At 41.3% G+C, this 26,932-nt stretch overlaps 1 protein-coding gene across 3 annotated transcripts in view; it reads right to left on the reverse strand.

Annotated features, from left to right (window-relative positions):
• Positions 1-26,932, reverse strand: part of LOC131068570 (thiosulfate/3-mercaptopyruvate sulfurtransferase 2) — a 210,158-nt gene that overhangs the window by 69,304 nt on the left and 113,922 nt on the right. For 2 of the 3 annotated variants that reach the window (XM_058003796.2, XM_058003798.2), the window contains exons 5-7: positions 15,495-15,619; positions 15,225-15,387; positions 8,439-8,495 (exon numbers count right to left, since the gene is read on the reverse strand). In XM_058003796.2, the coding sequence (XP_057859779.2) occupies positions 8,439-8,495; positions 15,225-15,387; positions 15,495-15,619 (345 nt within the window). The remainder of the gene's footprint in view (positions 1-8,438; positions 8,496-15,224; positions 15,388-15,494; positions 15,620-26,932) is intronic. The other variant, XM_058003797.2, reaches the window with a different exon arrangement.

Here is a 26,932-nt window from a genome sequence, read left to right on the forward strand (position 1 = left end):
ATTTTTGAAGAGCAAGATGATGCCTAAAAGAGGATTTTCGCTCTTGACCCTTCTAGAGGGTCCAGAGTGAATTTCATCCTAAAAACTCTCTCTTGCCTTAGATGGAATTGCAAACTTGTTCCTAGCTTGGAAAAGGACCTAACTTTGCCTTGTGAGGTGGTTTAATACTTGAAGACTGAGCAATTTGGCCTGGAATGGAGATTTCGCTCCTGACCCTTCCAGAGGGTCCAGAGCGAAAATTTTATTTGAGCTTATTTCCCACTAACTTTGGCTAAATTGTGATGTGCAGGGTATCTTGGGAGAAAGATTGGACATCCTTGAGATTTGGAAGCATGAAAAAATGGAGAACTTTGGACAAAAAGGGAAATTTCGCTCTTGAACCTTCCAAAGGGTCCAGGGCGAAATTCCCAAAAGGCTCTTATTTTGCAATGAAGAAGGTCAAGTTTTTGGCATGAATGAAACAAGAATAACTTGCTTTTGCCTATTGAGGTTGTTTTGACTTGGAAAAATGAAGGATTTTGCCCAAATGGAGAATTTCGCTCCTGACCCTTCTAGAGGGTCCAGGGTGAAAATTCCTCAATCACCTTTTCCCTTGCAGAATCAAATCAAACTTGGGTTGGATGTGAGAGGAGAAGTGTTTTCTAGCCTTTTGAGGTGAATTCAGCTTGAAATGATGGAGGAATAAGCCTAAATTAAGAAATTCGCTCCTGACCCTTCTAGAGGGTCCAGGGCGAAATTTCACCAAAACCATCTTTTTTCCAAATTTTGTGACAAGACAATTGCAAACTAAAGTGAATTGGGATGGAAGAAGTCTTTTAGGAGTAACTTCAAGTTGCTAGGAAACATTGAAATTGAAGGAATTGAGCCTAGACAAGATTTTCGCTCCTGACCCTTCCAAAGGGTCCAGAGTGAAAATCCTTGAAAACATTGTTTTTTCAAAATTTTGGGCAAGGCCAAGCTAGGACATGGGTGTGAGAGGACATTTGAATTGCCTTGAAGTGGAATTGGAATGCTAAGAATGAAAATTTTGAAGCCAAGAGGGAAATTCGCTCCTGACCCTTCCAGAGGGTCCAAGGCGAAATTTCCAAATCCTCCTATTTTCCTTGCAGTTCAAGATTAGATTTTGGTTTTCAGGACTCAAAGAAGAGTAAGACATGATGTTCTATCACTTGGAAATGATTTGAAGGTGAAAGGATGAAGGAATTGCCCTAAAACCTAAAAATCGCTCCTGACCCTTCCAAAGGGTTCAGAGCGAAAAATCCAAAACCAGTGCATTCCTTTCAAGTTTGTGCTAAGACAAGGCTAAACCAAGCTAGAAAAGGGCTTTGAGACCACTTGTGAGTAGGTGTTTGTTTCAAAATTTGATGATTCTAGGTTAGAGAAGGAAAATCGCTCCTGACCCTTCCAAAGGGTCTAGGGCGAAAATCCTTCAAACACCTATTTTGCCTTCCAATAACAAACCAAGCATGTGTGAAGTGAATGAAGAGGATCATTGCCTAACCTTGTGAGGTGGATTGGAGTTAAAATGATGGAGGAGTAAGCCTAAGCAAGAAAAATCGCTCCTAACCCTTCCAGAGGGTCCAGGGCGAAAAACACTAAAGACACCTTTTCCTCCAAAATTCAAGTGAAACTAAGCCTGAACTACAGTAAAAGATGCCATTTGGAATGCCTTGGTGAGGTTTTGGACTTACAAAAATGAGAATTTTGAGCTCAGGAGAGAATTTCGCTCCTGACCCTTCCAGAGGGTCCAGAGCGAAATTCCCTAAAATGCAATATTTCCTTCAAAGTTTTTGATGAGCTAACCCAGTGATGGAAGGAAATGAACCCTGGAGATTGCTTCGGAGGAGTTTAATGATCAAACTAAGGTGAATTTTGGCCTAAAATGAAAAAATCTCTCCTGACCCTCCCAGAGGGTCCAGGGCGAAATTCACATTTTCACCTAATTTCCTCATGAAAAATGATATAAATTCAAAATGAAAGACCTAGAGTAGGTCAAGACACACATGAACTCACCTTCCAAGAGATTTTGGAGTCAAGGAATGAGGTATTCAAGACCTAATTTGAAAAATCGCTCCTGACCCTTCCAAAGGGTCCAAGGCGAAATCATCAGGAAACTTTATTAAGCCTCAATCAAAACTTAATATTCCCAAATTTTTTCCAAATTTGCCAAAATTAAGACATCTGGGGTGGTTAGATCAAATTCACATAATTTGAGGCCTTTATAATTGAATTAATTAATCCACCTTGGAGGCCTTGAAATTAATTTTAAAATTTTCAATGAAAGTGGGCGCTCAAAACACATTTATTGGCTTTTACAAGCAAGTCGACCTCCTTTTTATTGGATTTTATCTTATTTTAAAGCTTATTTGCTAGGTTGGCCTTATGCTTAATTAGGGTGAGCGCCCTATATAAAGGAGTATTGTTTCAAAATTCAAATCATTCATTCATTTCTTCTTATGCGAATTTTGAGGAGCAGATTAGAGGAGCGAATCCCAGCAGATTGGAGGCGAATTTTTGCTAAGCGTTGGAGGCTAGAGAGGGTGAAGCTCTTTTGAAGGTTAATCAAGACATAATTCATCCAAGGAGGACCAGAAATTCAATCTTTATCCAGCAAAAATCTGATCCTCTTTCTTCCATTTTCCAAGGTTTATAGTTAAGCATTCAAGGAGAAGGTATGAAGAATCCTTTTGAAGTTTCTATTCAAGACTTATTTTGATCTCATAGCAATCCTTTGAAAATCTAAGTCTTGTGCAATCTGATTTTCATTCATAATTTGAAAATTCATAATTCTTGAGTTGTCATGTCATGTTCAAATTAATGTTTTGGAATCATTCCCTTTGAAAGGTCCTAAATTCTATACTTTAAGGTATGATGCTTAAAGACTAATTTTAAATTTTTTGTGTAGGCATCAAATGACGACCCCCAAAGCCGGAGGATCTACCAGTCGACAGGCTCTCATCAAGGAAGATCAGAGGAGCGACGAATTGGAGACGAGGATCGTGTCCAAGTGGAATAATGTCGGAGACACCAACTTAGGAAACTTCAATGTGAAGAAGTTTCGAGAGGTCCCCTATATTGGCAAGCCATCACCTGTTGCAAGGAGGATAATCGAGAGTGGCATCATCAAGGCGGCAGGTTTCCCTCCCGCAGTCAAGTGTCATGAGTTGATGATCGAGTGTGCCCGCCACTATGACTCACAATCAAGGACGATCGTAACCAAAGACGGGAACATCTTAGCCTACCTTTCAGAGGAAGCTATAAGCGAAGCTCTTCATCTTCCGAACCATAAAGATATGATTTACAAAAGCTTAGAAGGAGCTAGGTCGATCTATGAAGATGATCCTGAGTCTTGTTTGAACTTCATCAATAAGAATTGGTTGCTCAAAAGTCGGCCTCGCCTGAACAAGATTCCCAATACACCACATAGGATTGGCTTCCAGGAGGAATACAGAGACTTGATAACTTTGCTCAATCGAGTTACAGGTGCTTCTCAAGCCGCCTTCTTCAAAAAGTGGATGTTCTTCTTCATACAAGTGATAGTCCAAGGAAAAGGAATGCTTCATTGGGCCAGAATCATTAGCAATTGTCTGGACGTGCAGTTGAGAAGGCTAAGACCCACCAAATCATTCCACATGAGCTCATATGTTATATATGCCTTGATCAAGAGTTTCGAGTATGCAGGGCTACCTCACAGAGGAGTGATTGGAAGAGGACCCGGAGAAATAAGGGTTTGTGATTCCTATGTTCATCTGCATCATCTGCCTAGAAGTGACTACAAGTTAGTCAATGACACCTTCACGATGAACATTACTAGGATATTGCAAGGAGGAATTCGCAATCGACTGTCTCTGGATGCACAAGAGCTTGTGAAGAAGTATGGCGCATGGTTCATCCAGTTTCAAAAGTTCACATACATCAGAGTTCATGGGTGCCCTTCACCTCCTTACATGTTACCAAGATATCCAACAGACAGGACAGTGCTACTTGAGGTGACTAGACAGTTGGGCAGCTTATGCGAAGGCATCCAGACACAAGCATGGAAATGGGATTCCCATGCCCATCATACTAGGGAACTCAGTTGAGGTGTGTCCTAATGCTAAAGCCACAGAAGATGCAGAGAAGGAATTATCTTTATACTCATTCACATCCTTTGCCTCGCGAGAGAACTTTGACCCTCATGGTTATATGGAGGAGACAGTCGGTAGGAAGTACAAGCATGAGTTTTAGGTAGAGGACTTTTGGATGAATCTCCCAGGTGATTTAGAGGTTAAAAGAAAGATGCATTCCAAGCTATCCTTAGATCTCATCAGGAAATGCAGAGTTTATAGAGTAGCTGATTAAGCCCAGGATAATGGTAGATACCTCCAGTCGTCCTATGAGAAAGAGGATAAAGAAGTGAAGATAGATTGGAATGAACCCGAGGTTTTAGACTTGAGAGCTTTGATGGCTCCCGTTTTATCCTGCACTCGCAAATGGGTGGATGTACAGCATCAAAAGTTGAAGGAGCAGAATGTATCAATGACATTTACTTTGGAGGCAAGACCAGAAGAAGGAGAAGCAAGTGTGAGTGAGAATACTTCTCATTCCAAAGGCTCAAAGAAGAAACAAGGACTTGAGAAGAAAGAACCTTCCAAGAAGAAGCAAAAAACAAATCCTAATCACCCACCAAGCACATCTTCTAGGTATAAAAAGGAGGCGAGTCAAGGGGAAGATCAGAGGCAGATAGTATATGAAGTTGATGAGTCTATGGAATCCATGGTACAGAATGATAAACAAGAGAAAGGACAGACACCTCAACATTCATCAAGTCAATCTCCCCAAGTTGATGCTAATGAACAACACGAAGAAAAGAATGATGATGAAGCAACATCTCCTTTCCGGGAAGATAGGCCACTACCTAAAGAAATACAAGTAAGGGAAACAAGATCTGCCATTCCTGATTGGCTGAAAGAGAGACTGACAAGGGTAGTTGTGGTTGAAGAGGAAGAAGATGTGTTTGACTTGGAAAGCCTTATAGGAAATTCTCATGAGGTAATGGAGAAGAAGGCCACAAAGATGTCTAAGGTAATTAGAGATGAGACAGGATCCAGGAAAGTGCAGGTAGCTACACCAGTGGTGGACAAATATGAGGATGAGATCTTGCAGAAGAGTATGACTTAGAAACATTTGAGCTTGGTCCACTTACCTCTGAGCAAGCGATGGAACAAGCAACTGATTCATTTGAAGCACTTAAAGACAAACTTAAAGAAGAAATGGAAAAGAATAAGAAGCTTGAAAGGGAGGTCAGTGCTTGGAGGAACTATTTTAGTCACCTTAATCAGCCCTTGAGACGTCAGGATCCAGCAGTATCTCCTTTACAAGCACTTCTTCTTGAATCAGTAGGTGAGGCAGAAAGGGTGAAGAGCTTGGTTCAACTTATAAGTTCTTGGATTGATAAATCCCACACGGTAGCCGTTGAATTTACAACAAAAATGATGAAGACAGTTCATCGAGCTATCCAGGTCCTTGAGATTATCCATAATCTAATGATAACTGTAGCTGCATTCGCTCACACCAGAGATGTTATCATTCCTGTCTTACAAGTGATAAGACAAACACCAAGACGGATTCTGGCACAAGAAAAGATAATGGATGGAGGAACCCATAACCTCCTACAGTGGTCAGCTTTGCTCCAGATGAAAGAGGTCCTTTTTGAAGACATCAACACTAGATGCAGTCGAGTTGAAGGTATCATTCATCCAATTCAAGATAAGGTGTTTGAGGTGTTGTGTACCATTCTTGACAGACAGATCGAGATCGAGACAGATGTGGACATCCAAGAGTTGGAGGATAGAATCAAGGTCATCTTTTGCAAAGAGGAGAACATCATCACAGATATGCAACGAGATCAAATGTACACTACTATGTTCCTGATTGAGAAGACCAAAGAACTTGAACCTAGATGGGAGACAACTCTTCTCACTGCTTTTGATCAAGTCCTTCACTTAGAAGAACGAATGAAGAATCTTCCTGAGATTCCCATTGCTGAGATTGAAGGAATTGTGTCCAGATTCATTGAATATGCTAAGAAAGAGCATAGGAAAGGGAACAAAGTTCTAGATGAAAAGTTGTTATAGGATGATGTGGCAGCTTAATTCCTATTGGTCTGTCTCCTCGATATTTGTGCCAATTCTTTATTGGCTATGGATTAATGATGTTTATCTAAATGGGGACTTTTTTGTAACAAACCCTAATTAGGATTTAGGTGTCAAAATCTCAGTTGTTGATCTTCTTTTGATCCGAGCCATTCATTGTATTTGAGGATGCTACATATACCCTCACTCATTTCATTTTAGAGGTTAGAGAAGTTAGAAAGAAGTTAGAAAAAGAGAGAGAGCTTAGAGAGAAGAAAGTTAGAAAGTTATTGTTGTAGCAAGATTGAGTAGTGAAGAAAGAATTTTGAACAATTGTTGTCCATTTGGTTATGAGATCAATAAAATATTGAAGTTATGGTGTTTTATTGCAATACTTGTGGCTATCTTCATGATTGTTTATCTTCTTGAATCACTCTCAGTTGAAATAGCATTTAAGTTCTAAGTTTGAAGGACAAAGTGTTGTGCTTGATCTTTGATAAGATTCATATTCCAAACCACTAGCTTCTTATTGATTGTAAGGACGCCTTGTGTGGTCAACTAGAAACCTTGAGATTGATTAAGAATCCAATCATTCTTGGAAGTATTGATATGTATCTCCATGATAGTATCTATATCCTTGATGATTTGAAAAACTATTGAATCCCCTTAGAAGATCGCATCAATTCCAGTAGAGTTGTAATTTCTTGGCGAAACTGAAATTGGTAGAATCTTATCAAGTCCAGTCTTCATTGAGTCATTCTTAGGATTAGTTCAAGTATCCCTTCTTAGAAACCCTTATCTTTTGACATTTTTTGAAAATCCGTTAAGTGTTAGGAAAATCATGTTCCTACATTTGGAAAGAAAACGTGGACAAGCTTTCTTTGAAAGTACGTAAGGCCCCTTGAAGAAACAACATATACAACAACCACTGGTGCTTATCCACACATAGAGATCCTACAACAAAGAACCTTGAAGTCATCCCGATTGATCCTTTTCGCGAGATCTTCAGCTGTCGGGAACTTTATTCAAGAGAGGATAAGGTACCTTTAGGTATTTTATTCTATGTTTGGTCGTGTACAAAATACACATCAACAGGGCGCTGCCCCCAAACCCCCGTCAAAAAATATAGGGCGAAACTGCACTGATGGAAGTAGGGAAAATTTAACCACTGAGTCTAATTAGGCTCCATATAACAACAAAATTAGCATTGAAGAAATCTTGGTATTATATGTTTTAGAGTTGAAAGTTTGAAACTATGAGTATGAATGATGAAATTTCAAATATTGTGCGTTTGTTGATCATATGACATGTGTAATGTTTCAATTATGGCTCTTATGTTCTCTAAATGCATTAATTTCATTATGTTTTTTTGTAAAACTACGGGTTTTTTTTTTGCCGAGTCTTTCGCGAGTCTTTCACGAGTTCGAGTCCGAGTCCAAATTTTTGGTTTGCCGAGTCCGTGGTGAGTCCGAGATTTTCAACTATGGACCAGATTGACTACCATGATGATGGGATTTCATTCAACACAAAAGCCTACTAAGGGTGGATACTTTTTATACCATATCTCCCACTTTTCAAAAACACCACAATTCTTAAACAAAAAAGAAACCTGGCCAAATAATGAATTCAAAAATCCTAAGTGCCTTGGGTTATAGTCATCCCAAATCAATTTATTCTTAGGTTAATTTACAATCATCTTATGTTCAATGGTCTATTTAATCAAAAAGAGAAAAATCAATGTCAAGAGTTCCAACCTCTCACGAGTTGTGAATTTCAACTCAAGTTACCCATTTCACAAGAAAAAATTAAGTACTCCACAAGTATGTAAACTATGATCTGGACCATTCCTTGCAAATCTAGAGGAAATTCCCTCCACATGTATCCAATCTCAAATCAACTAATAACACTAATGTTAATTTCTCTTCTTCTATCAAGTACTAATTGCATACATTTTTTTGTTGTTGGGTGCAAAGATAAAGACAGACAACCAATATGATTAAACAACAAAGCATACACCCAAAACCAATTAAAACAGTGAAATCTTCATTATATATCAATGCATTTAGCTTTAGTTCCAAAATTCATGTCAAGAAGGATCTCCACGACATGTTGCATATAATGCACAGGGAAGATTTATTTTTATTAGCTGTTTTAAACTTTTAAGCAAGATAAGAAACAAACGTTATAGATTTCTAACCACAAAGCTTCATAACTCTATCATCCAATCAAGAGGAGCTAGAAAATAAAAGGTGATCCCTAGGATTCTAAATTATACCAAATGTTTTAAATTTCGAACTCCTCACAAAAGAAATGTAGGAAACTGACCTCCTCCAAAGACAAAACTAGATGGGGCCGAAAATTTGTGATAAAACTTGGAGCAACCTGCATAAAAGATCAATATTTATGTCATTAACATTATGAAGCCATAACCATTAATTCCAACTAAATGTGATCTAATGATTATGATCAACTTGCGATTAAACACATACAATATGGTAAGGATATTTTAAAAGTCCCACTCATGCTTAGGTACAAAAACTATGAGAATTTGCCTATATTACAATAAGGTCAAGTAAATGATGGCTCCAAACAAAATTGAACATATTAAAACAGATATTGAGAGGTTTCAAATTATAATGTAAATCTCTACTATCACTTCACAATACAATGTATCTAAGTATGACAAACAAAGGAGATCATATTCAACTAGGGAATATGTATCTAAGTATGACAGACAAAGGAGATCATATTCAACTAGTCATTCCCTAGGTATGTTAGGGGATGGCTAGTCATTCCTGAGACAAACAGGGAACATTTGGAAGTCCCCTTGTCATCCTGGGATGGCCTGCCGTCCCCTAACATGCCTTGTGAATTTTTTCAAGTCCCAAGGATGTTTTCTAAATTTTGACAAAAAATGGGATTGGGGGGATGTTTCCTAAGTGAACCCAAAACATCCCCTATAGGGTAAAAGGGTAAAAGGGCAAGGGATGCATCCTCGGAAAGCACTACTTCAAAGAGGAGATTTATCACCAATGAAACCAAGTTAGCTTTCAATGTTGAGCACTTCTTACAAATTGTTGATGGGAACATTGTTCAACCCAACTATCTTCAACATCATTAATGTCGTGGTTTTAGGATTCCTCTTGATAAATTGCAAGCGTGCTTGCACAACTTCATGTTGAAACAAACTACCATGTTTTATAGAGTGAAAGAGTTTGCCAACTTTAACACTTCAAGATGTTCGACTTTGAGGAGGATTTTATTTATTGGTGTTCAATCTACTATGAAATCTATGGGACATACCATAGTCTCTGCAGTGATGTTGAAGATGTTGTATCCACTTCCTTCCATTCCTTGATTAGAGATTCTTGGCCCTATTTCTTGATGAGGTTACCACGTTCAAGAATAAATTTCTTTATGATGGTCCAAGATTTCCCAAATTGATTACTTTGTTGTTTCAACTCAACACAAATGTTGGAGACATCAGCCTTTTGGATAATATTGATTTACATATAGGTGGAGATTGATCAGTGAAACATTACTCATCCCTGCAATCTACTACAGCTAAGACTCCTCAACACCTCAGCTCTCATTCTAATTGTCATGGCTCTATCTATTTTCAATGACAAGGACCCTCTAACAGCCCTCTTTCGTAGCACAGATCCCAAGGGTGTGCTCATATTACCAATTGATTCACTACCACCAATAATTCTCTAACTTTGAGTGTTGAGCAAGATTCTACGTTGAATCAACTATCTCCTAGGATGTCCATTCTAGCCCCCTTAGCCCTACACTTTGTTGATGGCCATTTTCAAACTCTACAATGGTATTCCTATAATGATCAATGATAATATTGTTGGCTCCTACAATACATCCAAAAATACTAGTACCTAAGGTTTTCAAGGTGGTCTTCATTAGTTCATTTGCTTCAACTACTTTGTGGGATCTCCCCTCCACACTTCTATTAGTATTCATATATGTACTAGTTTATTGGTTACCCATTTTGGGTCAACCCTCAATTATCTATTTCTTCGCTTTTCTTGCTTTATTGAATTAATGTCAAGTCTGTTGACGTGTTTTTTATGACAGCGTCAAACACAGAATAAAGCTGCCTAACGGTCACTTCACTCACTCTTGATCAAAGTACGATTGTCTGCTAAGATTGCAGGAAGATCAGACAATCGACTCCAAGGTTCCTTTATGCTACGGACGTGACCCAGTTGGCTGATGTGATTGCTGGTAATCCAAGGGGCCTTACATTTGCATCGTTCTTTCACTTCTTTGTTGTGGCTGGAACTCCATCATCGGATAGGGCAATTTTGCAATGTTGCTGCTTCGAACGGACTAAAATGAACTGAAAGTAAAAGGGAAAGGGTTTAGAAGGATCTAAATCTACTCCTAAGGGCAGCGATAACAATGAATAGTGCTTTGGTGGACAAATTCCAAATAAACCAAGCTCTGCTTCGTCAAGGTCAACTACAACTCCGCAAGAACCGGTGCAATCTTCCGGGGATGCTAGAGGATTTTCAAATCGAGAAAGTACATTTGAATACCCAAAAACGGCGCAATCCAAACAACTATCCACAATCGAACTGGGCACAAATTTAGGGGGTTCAAGCTAACTTTACACTGCAACTTACAATCAGCAAGATGCAAAAAGTATGAACCATGGAAATTCATCAGACACCATTACATTCTCCATTGAAATCAAAGCACTTTACTATTTCTAATCTAAGTGAGGAAGGCGAAACCATGCAAGCTTTGAAAAAATAATTTAAGTGGACACCATCAGAGAACAATGTTTCACTGTTATTATCTCAAAACTTATCACAACAATTTCATACAAAGCTCCCTCCTATCACAAATGAGGGGGGTCACCCCTTTATATAGGCCTCAAGCCATGATTACATGCAAACCCCAATTAGGGTTTTCCCTAAAAGATTCTCCACTCAAGATGCAACAAGGTGGGAATCTCCAATTAATAACCCATCATGCCCATATACAATTAATTCAAAAGTACCCAAAATAGCATCCATTGCGCATTGAATGCACCACCTCCTTCAAATTCGCCCAACATGCGTTGAATATTCATCCATGCGTAAATCACCCCATTATGTCATAAATGATCCATCATTTCCACATGCGGCAACTGCATGCAAAAGGAATCTGCCATAAATTCAACATGCAATGACCGGGTCGCCATTTGGTCAAATATTCCGGTAATGAGTGCGCCACTCTACTGCCACGTGTTCAATAGATCCTCGCCATGCAAGTGGACCCTACCGTCGTATACCCGCTCCTACACATCTGGAATTGTTGGAGAGGGAAAATTCGATTCAGGAAGAATTTTCCTTAAGTCTCTTCAACTTTCCTTGCTCAGAGAAGGTTTTTCATCAATTCTGCACATTTCCTATTTTTTAGGAAATTTTCCAAATTAGGGTTCCACGGTCCAGGAGAGAGAAAATTCTCCTACAAATCCAAATCCGCAAAAAGTTTTGAAATTTGGATGTGATTTGATGCCTGGGAAAGGATTTTTAAAAACTTTTCCTGGGGGAAATATCTTGTTTAGTTCATCCCTGATTCCTTCCTTGGCTTAGAAATTTTATCTTCAATTCATCCTTGGATGTGATTTCTTGTTGTGCAGGAATTCTCCTTTGGAAAGAAATTAGTTCCTTACCCTGAGGAAGGAAATTCTTCATACCATAGCTAATTTTCATGATTTCCAAGAACTATGTCCTAAAGGAAGAAATTTCAAACACTTAGTCAATTTTTTACCTTTCCTAGAATTTCTTCTTCTTGGGTGCAATTCTTCCCCGATGAAGGAATTCATCTCTTTGTGCACTGTCCATGAGAAGATCATTTTAGCGCACTCTTGTGTTCCTAGGCGGCATTTTACACTTGGTGGGGAATTCTTTTAATTCCATGGATTCCTTACATCCCTCTATCTGGCGCTCCTTCTCTCACTTGGGCGCTAAAATGCCTTGGTCAAGGACTCTTGCAATTTGTCTATTTCTCCATGCACCCTTCATTCTGGCGCCCTCCACAAGGCTGGGGCGGAAATTCCTCCTGAGGAAGGAATTCATTGTTTTGTGAATTGTCCATGCCTTCTTTTCAACATCCCTATTTTTTAGGGATCCTCCTAAAAGTTGGGAGCCAGGTTCATTGGATGGAGAATTCTGCCACGATTCCGAATCTATAACAATTTCCTCATTCCAGCGAGATTCAGTGTCTAAAACTATCGAATTCAAAAATTTGCCCGAAGGGAATTTTACTTTCTATTCCTCCTTGACCCCTTAGATTCCATGCCTTAGGCAAAATTTCAACTTTTTAGCTTGGGCGTAGGATTCACTGTGCCTTGGAATTTTTTCATTTTTTACACCTTCCATGGGTATATCATTTTGGTGCCCAATCACTCCCTTGGGCGGAATTTTCACTATGCCATGGATTCATGGAATTTTCCATCTATCCTTGCCTGACTCATTTTGGCGCCCAACTGCATCCTTGGGTGGAATTTTCACTATGCCATGGATTCATGTAATTTTCCACCTATCCTTGCCTGACTCATCTTGGCGCCCAACTGCATCCCTGGGCAAAATTTTCACTACGCCATGGATTCATGGAATTTTCCATCTATCCTTGCCTGACTCATTTTGGCACCCAACTGCATCCTTGGGCGGAATTTTCACTATGCCATGGATTCATGGAATTTTCTATCTATCCTTACCTGACTCATTTTGGCGCCCAACTGCATCCTTGGGCGGAATTTTCACTATGCCATGGATTCATGGAATTTTCCATCTATCCTTGCCTAACTCATTTTGGTGCCCAACTGCATCCTTGGACGGAATTTTCACTATGCCATGGACTCATGGAATTTTCCGTCTATCCTTGCCTGACTCATTTTGGCGCCCAAGTCCACAGCTAGGCGGAATTCTTCATGCATGGAGGATTTTGATGCTTTTCACAAGTTCCAGGCTCTTCGTAAGGATATATATATGAAATATAACATTTAAGTATAAGAAAGGAAAAAGACATATTGAAGATGCCACACATATTGAAGACATATTGAAGATGCCACACATATTGAAGATGCCACTTATACTTTAAGTTATATTTCATATATATTGTCAAGATGTTCGAGAGTGGTTTCAGGTCCATAGGAATCATAATGCAAATTCTGGATTTTGGAAGATCTTCCAAATTTCCAGACTTAGTCAAATTTCAGGCCATTTTCGGATCAGGATGACATTGGTGGATTGATGTGAATTTCTAGACTTATATGATTCTGCATGCTTTCTTCTTTTGGAATAGGAGTTCCATACTCAACCATTTTATTTGATCCAACTTGTCTGCCTTCTAACTCTTCTGGATTTAGAAATGATCTTCAGGAGCGTTCAGTCTTCAGTGTCTTCAGGGATGTTCAGTTTTCAGTGTTATCCTGTGAAGAACCTGCCAAAAATAGATTTTCCCAAATAGTAAGCGTTTCAAAATGTCAAGGTTTGGGCAAAATAGGTCAAAAAAGCACTTACTAAAAATAGTAAGTTTGATTTTTGGCAAAATTAGACCAATCCGGGACTCGGTAAAATCCCTAAAAAATAGGAACTTTCTAAAAATAGAAAGTTGCTCCGTTTTGGCTCAAATTTTACTGGGAGGTTCCTTTAAGGGTCCTAATTCCAGTCGTATGTTCAGTTTTTCCAAACCCCTAACAGAAACCAAGGTTGCATGGGTACTCGTACCAGAGACTCGAACGCGTCTCCCGCACCGGAAACTTCATTGGAAACGTCTCCATAGAGAGGAGACTTCTCGCTAACGTATCCGCCCATCTCCCACCGTCTCCACGCCAAACAAAAAAAAAGGAAACCTTAAAATGTTAAAAAAAAAAAAAACACAGGCAACAAAATAATCAAAATGTAGTACAAATGGAAAAAAACAATGCTCAAAACAAATGCAGGTCACAAGGATTTCTTAAAACATTGCAACAGCCATTACTAAATTATTATATTATATTTAATGTTCAATGTCACTATATTTTCAGAATTTCTATAAATTATTAAATTATATTTAAAAGAAATTGGCGTCTCCAAGTACCCACGTCTCCTATTTTGAAAAAATAGTCGTACCAGTACCAGCACCAAACTCAAAAGTCTCCAAGTACCCCCGTACCCGTGCAACCTTGACAGAAACCTCTAAAATCTAGGAAAAAAGGCAGAAACCCTAAAAAAAGACAAAACAAGCCCTAGACTTCACCAAACTCGCCCAAACGAAGAGAAGACTTGATCAATATGACAGCCAAACACTTGCAAAGCAGAGAGACTGACGAGACTACTGCGAAAAGACCCCAAAAACGCAAGCCAAAAGACCAGGAGGGCCTAAAAAGTAGGGGGTCCCCATTTGGAATGGGGCGATGTGTGAAAACGTCACAACAAAGTCTAGGCCCCCTTTTGCCCTAGTTCTTTGCTACTATACTAGTTGTAAGTGCCAGTCCGTTCGACCTATTCTTGGTCATCCATGGGAATTAATATAACTTATTTCTCCCTTTCTATCTAAGTGAACCATCATCAATGCGTACTGTTGACCATACATTTTACTTCATATGACCTTGTACAAGCAGCAGCACCAAAATTATAAACAACATCAACTCTAGAATACAGGACATATCTAGATCAGACAAAATTGAGATAACTACAGTTTTCTTGAAATGGCATTGTGTTAGCCTCTAAATTGTCTATGGTATGTCCATCAAAAAGTACATAATTCCAATACAAAACTATGAACCTGAAAGAGTATATCTAAAAGAAATGACTTAAAGAAACAACAATGCCAGAAATGTCATACAAATGAAGTACACGACAGTAATTATAGAATAGAGAACATGTCAATCAAATTAAGGAATTGAGGCAATCACAGTTTTATTCATATTATGTTGTGTTAACCTCTAAATTGCTGGTGGTGACCTAAACAAATTGTGCTTAATCCACTTGAAATTTAAATGCAAAGCAAAGCTATGGACTTGCAAGTGTACGTCTAAAAGAAGGTAAATTTTTCTTTCACAACTTCACTTGCATACAAGAAGAAAAACAAATTGAAAAACTATTTACATTGTTACATTACCATCTGCCCTTGGTAAACTTTCTCAATCACTTCACAGGCTTCCATAACCTTCAAAATGGCATCACCAGAGGCACATGACTCCACTTCATAGCCTGAATCGCGCCATCTTGGTAAGCCTCCATCCAAAACCCAAACTCTATCATGACCGAACACTCTGAACATCCTGCAGAAGAAGACGGGATGCTTCAGTAAACCCTACCTTAGGACAATAAACAAGTGTAAATGCTAATGTTAAAAATCTGCTCATGAAATATTGTGGGTGCAACTTACCACCACACGCGAGCTGCACTGAAAATTCCCTTGCCATCATAAATAATTACTGAATCTTTGTTTTCGATTCCAAGTGCAGATACTGCAGCAGCAAATGCTTTCTCTGATGGTAGCATATGTGGCAACTGACAACAAAACATCTTCTCACATAAGTTGAATTGATGCAACATTCTAGACAAACAATGTTAAACTTTGAAGTTTTTGAATGAAAAAAAAAATTTACAGCAAGTCCAAAAAGATAACATATTGTCCAAGTATAGATTGTCATATCATCTTTTCAAAACCACATTACTGTACTCCTAGATTACTTTGAATAAAGCCTCATTATTTGTTCTCTCATTACTTGTGTTCTAACACTAAACTAAATATAATTTGCTCATTTCTGTAGACTGGCATCAGCAAAAAATTGAATTTGCTCCTTTGTAAATGGACACAAAAAGATTTGAACATGTGAATTTGTGATGAATGTTAATGAATCTCTCTCATATCCCAGTCTGCCATCCTGATCATTAATGACCATACACACTTCCTTCTCCAACAAAATCACTTTTAAGCCCTCGTTCAGCTTGAGAAAAAATAGTTCGACATCCTATGCATGTAATCTTAAATTTTTGCCATTTAAGAATTTTTTTTTTGCTTCAGTCTGACCTATAAGAAATAATGTTGTTCCAATAAGCATCCAGGTATGTTCACTAATACCATCAACGAGTAGCAACAAAATCTGTCGGTTGGATCCCTAAGTTCAATAGATCAAAAGTAAAATGAGTACAAAATTAAAAAATGAATTCTAATTTGTAAAGATGGACTTCACAGTGCTATGGAAATATCAAATTGGATAGAATCCAATCCCCAGATCAATTAATGCCATAAAAAATGCATGTGCCAAAGATACCACTTGTATTTTCTACACAAACTTTTAATCTCTCTCCACTTTTTATAATTACCTAAAGGTAAAGCTGCACTTGCCAAAGATATCACTTGTATTTTCTATATATTATTTTGAACTCTCTCCACTTTCTCACAATTTGCAGCTAAGGTTTCATATGCACTATTTACTACTAATTAATGTCATTAAAGATGTCCATGCCAAAGATATCACTTGTCTTTTCAAGACATTCTTTGGAACTCTCTCCACTTTTAAAAATAGCCTAAAGGTAAGGATTCTTCTCAAAGGCACTCACAATGTTGCAGCTAAGGTTTCGTATACATTATTTACTACTAACTAATGCCATTAAAGATGCTCATGCCAAATATATCACTTGTATTTTCTAGACATTCTTTGAACTCTCTCTACTTTTTGAATTACCTAAAAGTAAGAGTTCTTCTCATAAGAACTCACAATGTTGCAGCTAAGGTTTTATATGGACTATTTATTTTGCTATCAATTCTAAAAGTAACATAATTGCTCTGTAGTGTCCCTCAACAACAAAAACAAATACAAAAGAAATGCTAATTGAAAACTAAAGTGTAATGTCCCCTTTTCTACTCTAGTATGTTTTGGGGACTGTTGGCCAATCTCAAGACCCATTGGTCAGTCAGAGGCAGAATTAGGGTTTCCTATTTTCTAGGAGGATACTTTGGCAGTTTTGGTGGCTTGTTTGTTGGAGTTTTACAGTTTTGATTATGGATTCCTTCTAGGTTTTCTAAAAGCTTCGCAATGTTGGTACATGCGTAGCAATCAGTGGAGTTTGGTAAACTTACTATTTTTAGTAAGTGGGGGCAAGGACAACTCATTTTTCTGGGTTTTCTAAGAGCTTCGCGATGGTGTAACATGCAAATGAATCTGAAGACTTTTTCAGACTTACTATTTTTAGTAAGTTGCGACGGCTGCTCAGAATGTGGTTAAAATGCCTTTGGACACGCTTACTATTTTTAGCAGTATGCTATTTTTAGTAGGTATCTGCAAGGCAATTCTCTCAGTTTGATTCTCCATATTCTTGGAGCTTGTTTCGGCGAGTTTAATATTTGATGAAAAATGGTGTGTTAAATTAAATTATAACTTGAGGCAAAGTTGGACGATTTATTTAAGGGGGATTGCTTAAGTTATATTGATATCTAAAGTCATTTCCTTAATTATATGTTGGGCGACTCATGGTTGAGAAAAATATTTTATGTGAATTATTGTTAAAGGCAAGATGGACGCCTTCAAAGGAAAATAAGATAATTTTATGATATAATTCACTTTATTATTGGATGCCGTGATACACTTTATTGATGTATTTTTTATAAAGTGTATTTGCCATCATGTGATGGGCGATTTAGGGAAAAATGAAATGAAATGCAAATTAAGGAAATTTGAATGTCGTCGTTTAATCCCATATTGGAGGGAAATGAAGTTCGATTTGGGGAGGAAGTTATAAATATGTGCCTTGGCCTTCATTTGGCGGGATCCATGAATATTTGCAACGAAGTGCTGACAAAATTTCGATTGATTGCTTCGGGGAATGCATGCCTCCTAGCTGGTTCTTGGCTTCTTGCTTGAAAGATAGCAACTGGTTGAGATTGAGGATTGTTCTTTACACTGAAGAACAGATGGAATTCATTGTAGTAGGGTCATTTGATGTTTTTTGATGTGTTTTGGTGTGTTTGTGAGTTTTCAGGTTGCCAATTGGGTGTAGAGCTGAAGTGGTTTTTCCATCATAAGTTTTAGGAGGAATTTTGTGTGCTTCTGGGTACTTTCTCTATCTTTTCCTATGGACTGGGCGATGCATTCTGCAAGATTGCAGAGATTAATTTGGAGTTTTGAATTTTATATTGTAAATCGCCCTCCTTGGCTGGTCGTACCATGTGGCTGAATGCTTCGGGAAGCATGCAATAATCATTTGGGTCAGCTTGCAGTCATTTATTGTTCTAGGCTTGGATGCCTACCTCCTAGGAGTCATTTGCATTCAATTTCATGTCATTCCGTCAAGTTTTGATGAAGTTATGAGTGATTTAGTGTGAATTTAGTTGCTGGTTTGTGTTATTCAGTGTAAGCCATAAAATAGTTATATTAATGTAATAGTAATAATTAAGTTGTTATACGGGTGGGTAGTTGGTAGTTGTTGGCGGTTGATGGCTCAACTAACCGCGGACTCTTTATATGCAGCCTTGTAGCACATTGAAGGTGCGGGTTTCTGGAATGAATGAAATATATCTCTAGTGCATTTATTCGATGATTGGTTTATATTCTGTGATGTATGCTTCATGACTGCAGTATCTTGTACTTGAATTGTCATCATTGAACCTGATATATCTATGGTTATAGTCTTGATCGACATAGGCTACTAACATTTTGGCGCCGTTGCCTACGTCGAATCCGAAGGTCTCGGGAGGGAAAGCTGGCGGGATGGAAGTATAATGGGTCGTCCATTCGACCAAAACATCCTAGTGACAGAGAGTGACGTAGAGGATAACACCGAAGTAACCAAGGAGGATCAATTGACACAAGACCTGATTCATGCGTGGGACGTTTCCGTGGACCGATACGTACAGTGAGAAGCGGAACTGAGCGCTGTCTCGGCTGGTATGGTACAGGCGGAACTCAACGTGAACCAGGCGGTACATGATCTCCTGGGTAGTCTTCCACGGTTGTTGGCACGTGTACTCGTGGAACGTGAAGAGGAACGAGAGAACATATGAAGGGAGCAACGTAGGCAGCAAGTGCTTCAACAGTACAAAGAAAGGAATCGAAGGGAAGAAGAGCAGAGGGACTCCACACAACGACGAAACCACCGTAGTTCCAATAATTAATGCCAAATACACTCAACAAAGATCGAAGCCGACAACCCTCGCAAGAACAAGAAGGGAGCCAAGAAGACATGTGAGAAGATCCCTACGCATCCAGGAGCAACTGGAGAGGGGCCTGAAACTCTACCGGATAGTTGAAGAAAGAGAGAGCCTGGCGGAAAGTTCTCAGCAACATACACAAGAGTGGGATAGGAGTCACAACAGCCCACAAGCAATAGAAAGTAGTGAGAATTGGAAGCAAACAACCGCACCGACCGAGTCATTCAACAATTCCTAGAGTAACCCGGGGAGTACGAGAAAGATGGCACATAACCCCGAAAAACAGAAACTTCCCAGATTCAATGGAATAGGATCAAAGGATCCCGCTCGCCACTGTAGAACTTGTGTCACCATATGGCAAGCCAATGGCGAGGATGATGAGGATAACTGGCTGAAAGCATTCCTAGCCACCCTCCGTGGAATTGCCATTGACCAGTACACAGACCTGCCCACCACTTCAAAGGATACCTGGAAAAAACTTGCTAAGGCGTTTGAGGAGGAGTTTCGGCTACTTCGGGACAATGACAAGATTGTCGCAGAAATATACAACACCAAACAGGGCAAGAGTGAGACGGTAAGGTCCTACTACCGCAAACTAAAAGAATTGATTGGAAAAATGGACAATACGCCAGCCGATGGTTTGAAAAAGCGATGGTTCATAGAGGGACTACAGCCATCCCTGCGGAAAAAGATGAAGGTAGTACCTCCATTTACTTTCATGGACGCGTACAATAGAGCCATGGACATTGAAAGCGAGAACAAGACATCGAAGGGCAAGAGGCGCACAAGTGATGAAGATAGTAGCGATCAGGGAAGCGAGGAGGAGCCCCGGACGATACAAGCACTCCGGAAGGATATGAGACAAATGATGCGGGAAATGCGAACACAGAAGGAAGAAAGTAGGGAGGGCAGGGACCTCTGGTGCACAGAGTGCAAACTAGAGGGACACACAAAAACCAATTGTCCAAAGAAAGCTTTCTGTGACATCTGCCAAGTGTTGGGGCATTCCATTAAGGAATGCCCCTACAACTTGAAGGCAAGGACTGCCCAGGTACTATATACTCAAGAACAAGCAACACCATCAACTACACCCTCTAAGAACACAAACTCAGACGCATCACCAGGTGGCTATAGGAGCAGCCGAAGGGGGAGTAGCAACAACAGCAATAATAATACCCCACGAGGTCGCATCCAATATGATGCAAAAGGCAAACCAATGATACAATGTCGACGATGTAACGAATGGGGCCATTTTGCACGCGACTGCCAGAGTGGTGTTGGACAAGGAGGAGGGCTACTCTGCAAATGGTGTGGGTCAGGCAATCACGAAGATGCGGAATGTAGGTGTGAACATGCTGGAGGTAGTACGGTCGGAACCAGAAGTACTGGCCATTACCCGATCCCATACCTAACTAACGTACCCTAACCCAAGTACAGAAAAGGAAAGACTAAAGCAGGCACAAAAGGAAGTAGAAAGGGAAATGAGTGAGGAATGGCGGAAGCCAGTACCCCACAAAACCACCAACACCATACGAGCCGACTCCGAAGCAACCATAATGAAATAGCTGCTACAAACCACTGTGTTGGTCTGCGTAGCGGATCTGTTGCAGACACTACCACAACTGCGAATAGCTATAAACCAAGTGGAGGAGACCAAAAAGGAGGGAAAGACGTCGAGCCACAGGGAGGAAATGGAAGGAAGGACCCACTCAAAGGAGACCACTAACCCTATGTTGATGACAGTAGCGGTAGGCAGGACACCAACCGTAGTAGAAATGGAGATTCTCAGTTACAAACTTACTAACACCATTGTAGATGGTGGGTCTGCGGTAAACCTTGGAGGAGACATGGAAAACCTTGGGGAAGCCGACACTCTAGCCACCTACCTTCCACCTCGTAGGAGCCGATCCGCATGGCATAAAACCACTGGGCATGCTTATGGGCCAAAAGGTAACCATCGGGACACAACACTTCTTTTTAGATTTCATGGTCACATCTTGGGAGCGGAAGGGATATGATGCACTCTTAGGAAGGGGATGGCTTATCATGGCCAAAGCAGACTATAACTGGAAGAAAAATACCCTCTTCATTGAAAGTGAGGGGAACAAATATGTCATTGACCTTCGGAACCAACATGTGAGTCAAGAAGTGGCCTCAGATTGCGGATCGGAGGAGGATGCCGCAAGGGAAAAAGGCGAGATAGAGCCAAATGAAGAAGGGGTGCTCCGCCTCGATAATTGTTCAGAATATGAAACGAGCTCTCTTAGTGGGTTATTCCACTGGCAGATGGAGGACTACAAGATCTTCCAGCCGGAGTGCAATGTGTTAGAAATCCTCGAGCTCGAAGAAGATAACACCTACCTGCCACAATTTGCTGAATACGAGGAAGGAGGGGCAGAGGTAGACAGAACCCCGACACATCAATTTGATAAAGAGGTGGTACAATATGAGGAACCAAAGGTTCAGAGCACCAACCTGGGGGATGAAAAGGACCCAAGAGTAATAATGGTTGGGGATGACTGGGACCCTGTGCTAAAGACGGCGGCATTTAAGATATTCTTGGAGTATAAAGATGTGTTCACTTGGACTTTAAGGATCTGAAGGGAGTACCCCCAGAATTATGCGTACATCGAATACCTTTGATGGAGGGGGCAAGGCCAGTGTGGAAACGCCCCTATCGTATGAATAAGAACTATGCGGCCAAGGTCCAAGAAGAGATAGAAAAAATGCTAGAGGCTGGGATCATTTTCCGGGTACAAACTAGTGAATGGGTTTCTCCCATTGTTATTTCCCTGAAGAAGGAAGGAAACCAAATCCGCATCTGCGTGGACTTCAAAACCTTAATGCGGTAGCCATTAAGGACCCGTTCCCGATACCATTTATTGATAGTATCCTAGAAGAGGTAGCGGGGCATGAGATTTACCCCTTCATGGACGGCTTCTCCGGCTACAACTAGATCAGCATCGTGGAGGAGAACAAACTTAAAACCACATTTATTGTAGAAGATGGAGTTTTCACGTACAACCGTATGCCATTTGGGCTATGCAACGCCCCAGCTACTTTCCAAAGGATCATACTCCACATTTTTGACAAAGTGGCCAAGGGGAACTTCAAAGCCTTTCTGGATGACTGGTCAGTATATAGTGATAAGAAGAACCATTTGAGGATACTGGGGGAATGCATGGACCGGTGCCGACGAGCAAGACTTGCACTCAATCCAAAGATATGTCGATTCCTGGTGCCACAAGGGAGATTACTCAGCCACATAGTTTGTAAAGCGGGGTTAAAAACAGACCCAGATAAGATCAGAGTTATCCTCGACATGGACAGCCCAATGGATGTTACAGGGATAAAATCCTTCCTTGGCCATGTGGGATGCTACCGACGGTTCATTAAAGGATTTGCTGAAGTGTCCCTTCCACTTGAACGCCTAACAAGGAAAGGGGAACCATTTGTATGGGACAAGGAACAGGAGGAAGCGTTCGAAGAACTCAAAACCAAACTGGTAAGTGCACCTATTTTGGCATACCCAAATTGGGAGAATAAATTCCATGTGCATGTGGACACCTCTAACTTTGCGATTGGAGCCACCTTGACGCAACCTGGATCCTCAGGCTTGGACCACCCAATATATTTTGCTAGTAGATTACTGTCGAAGGCAGAAAGAAACTATAGCACCACAAAAAGGGAAGCCTTGGGAATGGTATATGCAGTACAAAAGTTTCGCCATTATCTTTTAGCCAGACCATTCACATTCTTCGTGGACCACCAAGTACTCATGTACTTGGTGAACAAACTTGTTATTCAAGGACGGGTAAGCCGATGGTTGATCTTGCTTCAGGAATTCACCTTCAAAGTTGTGGTGCGACCAGGGAAAAGTCACGTAATGGCTGATCACCTATCCAGAATAAAATCCGGGGAGCTAGCGGAAGGAGGGGTGAGCGAAGATTTCCCTGATGGTCACTTATTCAAGATAGCCGTGTTACCATCCTGGTACGAGAAACTTGGGCAGTATCTTTCTACAGCAACATTTCCAGGCAACATGTCCCCAAGCGAGAGAAGGAAGCTGGCACTGAAAAGCACCACGTTCCAATTGATCCAAGGACTCCTATATAAGTTGGGGCCAGACGGTATCCTGCGGAGATGTGTCCTAGAGGAAGAAATCCCTAGAGTCCTCAGAGAATCTCACGAAGGAATAGCGGGAGGACATATGGGGCCGGATACCACGGCACGGAAAATCTTGCTAGCAGGGCTATGGTGGCCTACACTCTATGCAGATGCGAGGGAATGGGTGACAAGTTGTGACACATGCCAAAGGGCAGGTAAGCCACTTAAACGAGACTTCATGCCTCTTTTTCCATCCCAACCACAGGAATTGTTCGAAAGATGGGACTGGATTTCGTAGGGCCACTTAGGACAAGCAAGGTGCACAGATGCCACTACATAGTGGTGGCTACAGAGTACCTCACTAAGTGGGCCGAGGCCAGAGCTTTACCTGACAACACAGCCATTAGCACCGCCAAGTTCCTCTATGAACAGATTGTGACCCAGTTCGGGATACCCCTGCAAATCACCAGTGATAGGGGAGTACATTTTGTCAATTAAGTGATACGCAATATGACAATAGAATTCAAAATCTTCCATGCATTGTCTAGTCCACACTATCCTAGGGCGAATGGCCAAGCGGAGTCGACCAACAAAGTACTCGTATCTATTCTCTACAAGACATGTGGAGTAGAGCAAGGGGACTGGGAGGAGTGATTGCCTGCAGTATTGTGGGCCTACCGGACAACGTACAAAGCTACAACGGCACACACCCCTTTTTCAGCTTATGTATGGACAAGAGGCAGTGATGCCAACAGAATACACTGTGCCAACCTTGCGAATAGCGGTACAGAACAGATGGGGGGATGAGGAAAGCCTAAATGAACGACTCATGACCTTGCAGAAATTAGATGAGCGCCACCTAATGGCACAATGGGCCACAGAAGTCGCTCAGAACAGAAGAAAAGCTTGGCACGATAAACATCTACGACGGATGAAGTTCTCACCCGGGCAGCTGGTACTCAAGTACAATGGTTGTAATGAACTCTGACCAGGTAAATTCTGCATCCGATGGTTAGGACCATACAAAATAAGGGAGGTGGGAAAAAATGGAGCTATTAAATTGTCTAACCTAGATGACAGTCCTATCAAGGATCCAATAAATGGATCAAAACTAAAAATCTATAAGGAAAGAGAGTCGATAGCCATTAATATGGTGGCCATTAATATGCTAGAACCCACAGGTGGTCACAAGGACAAGGTGATGGAAAAAAATAACGTATCAGATTTCCACAAAGTCCAAAAAGAAATATGGGAAGAAAGATTAAAGTGGAAAAAGAGAAAATGAAGAGAGAAGAGGACGGAGAGAGAAAAGGAATAAGAAAAAATACATGGCAAAAATATTTGAAAATAAAGGGCTAGGAGAAAATAGGCAAAATATCAAAAATTGAAGACAAAATATTAAGAATTAAAGAGGAAGCGCTAGAAGGAAAAAATCATAATAAAATCTTAAAGCACGGAGGGAGAAGGTGGAGCGTACTACCATCGTACGCTAAAAATGTGAAGGAGAGGGACAACGTGAAAAGGTGGCATACCACAGGCGCAGCGTACGTGAACCAAAGGGGGGAGTTGGGTGCACAAGACAGCACCAGGCGAAGGGAGACGTGGACCGAGTGTACGCAGGGTGGCACAAGGCGAAGGGAGACATGGTGCATACAAGGCGACACAAGCACCGCATCCGCCGGCTGGACGAAGAGGTGGTGTGCGCTGGGCAGCACGCACACAGGCAGGGCGGAGTGTACGCGGAGCGGCACACGCACATGCGGGGTGTGGCGTACGCAGGGCGGCACAATAGGCGGGGTGTGGAGTACCTCGGGCGACACATACACCGGCAGGACGTGGCAGCGATGTGTGCGGGATAGAGGGTGGAGGAGGTGCGTGCGGAGTGGCACAACAGCGTACGCGTCATGCACCGCACGGGTTGCACAGGCGCAGCCAAGCTGCGTACACCTCTAGCCGAGGAGCGTACACACGACCTCCAGGCGTACGCGTACGCACAGCAGCCACCGTGGGAAGACCACCAGCAAGTTGCACACAGAGAAACCTACGCATGGCGTACCAAGCGAGTTGAGCCGCAAACTGAGCATTGTGCCGAGCAAAATAATTAAAGGCAGCCGAGTTGGACAACAATTCGGGTTCGATATGGTGAAAGCTAGTCTGGGTAACCCTAAGACTGGAAGCTACGAGATAAATTTCAGAGGAAGTAATTCAAACAAACAAACCATGGACACCACCAATACCAGAAAGAGAGGTCAGGAGAAGACACAGGAACAGGTGTCTGCAGCGAACCTGGTATTTGAAGGAGTGACTGGGTCGGAATACAGAAGGTGGTGGGAAATTACCGGAGATGATCATGCTTTAAAAGTTTCTTTAAAGAGGGCAGAGGTGGATAGAATCATATTTATGCCTATATTCAACTTCAGGGAATTCGAGCCCATACTGAGAGCCATGGTCCACGGATACGAGCAGGACAAGCATAGATCAGTAATCGACTACTTGGGGCACACAGTGGTCATTTCATACGCAGCCAAGGAGTTCAGGAAAGTTTTTGGCATTCCTAGCAGTGGGGATTCGGCCATAAAACCATCCGTGAGAATGGCGATTGAGGAAAAAAAGAGGCTCCTGGAACACATATGTGGTGATACACTCACGGAGGACCAATGGAACAGCTTGTGGCAGAACAATAATAGAAGAGGCTTGAAGAAAACATATATTACTTCTCCAAAATGGAGATGCGTGATGGATATTCTGAAAAGCAAACTCACTACGGCAAGCCGAGCATCAGATGTGGCCATCTAGATGTTGCGCCTTATGTATGGACTGAACAATGGAAAAATATACAACTGGGGTCGCGTCCTATCCAGTCAGGTAAAAGAGGCTATGCTTTTGAAGCATAAGACATTTTATATGCCGCACCACATTTTTGCCCCATTCCTGGAAACACTGAGGACGCAGGTGGCACCTGAACACAGAAAGGAGTTTGTAGCTGCAAGTCGGGTGGAACCATGCAAACCAGCCATGTACTACTGGGTACACTTGGACACATGTGCATAGGCAGAGGCACTAGGAAAAAGGGCAAGGCTACAACCATCAGGTAGCGTGAAGGAAGGGTTGGAAGGAGAAGGTAGCTCCGAAGAGGAAGAAGAGGAAACAAGGGAAGAAGAGGCACTTGTAGTATCCTCATCAGAGGAAGAGGGAGGAGAGTTTCGGTTCCAGCTGGGGCCAACCCCTTCAGGAGCAGTAGAGGGGGAAGGAAGTGGACATACAGCAAATATGGAGGCTTTGGGCATGGCACATGGAGAAGTAGAAGCAGGAGAGGGGATGGTGGCACCTGGATGGGGAGTAAAGAAAAGAATACTACAGTTTCCATGCACAGCACACCTGGCACAAGGAGCTCAGGGTGCCTCGTTGCAGTCGAGGATAGTGGACCTACGGCAACACAACGCAGAGGCTCACACTCTTCACATAAACACATCTCGAGGGGTGGAAGCAGCAAGAGCCATAGCTTTGGTGGTGGCACCATTAGTCAATCCAGGTAGTAACTCACTCACAGGAGGAGACGGGAG

The sequence above is a fragment of the Cryptomeria japonica genome, chromosome 11, assembly GCF_030272615.1.
Source record: "Cryptomeria japonica chromosome 11, Sugi_1.0, whole genome shotgun sequence".
Classification (NCBI taxonomy): Eukaryota; Viridiplantae; Streptophyta; class Pinopsida; order Cupressales; family Cupressaceae; genus Cryptomeria; species Cryptomeria japonica.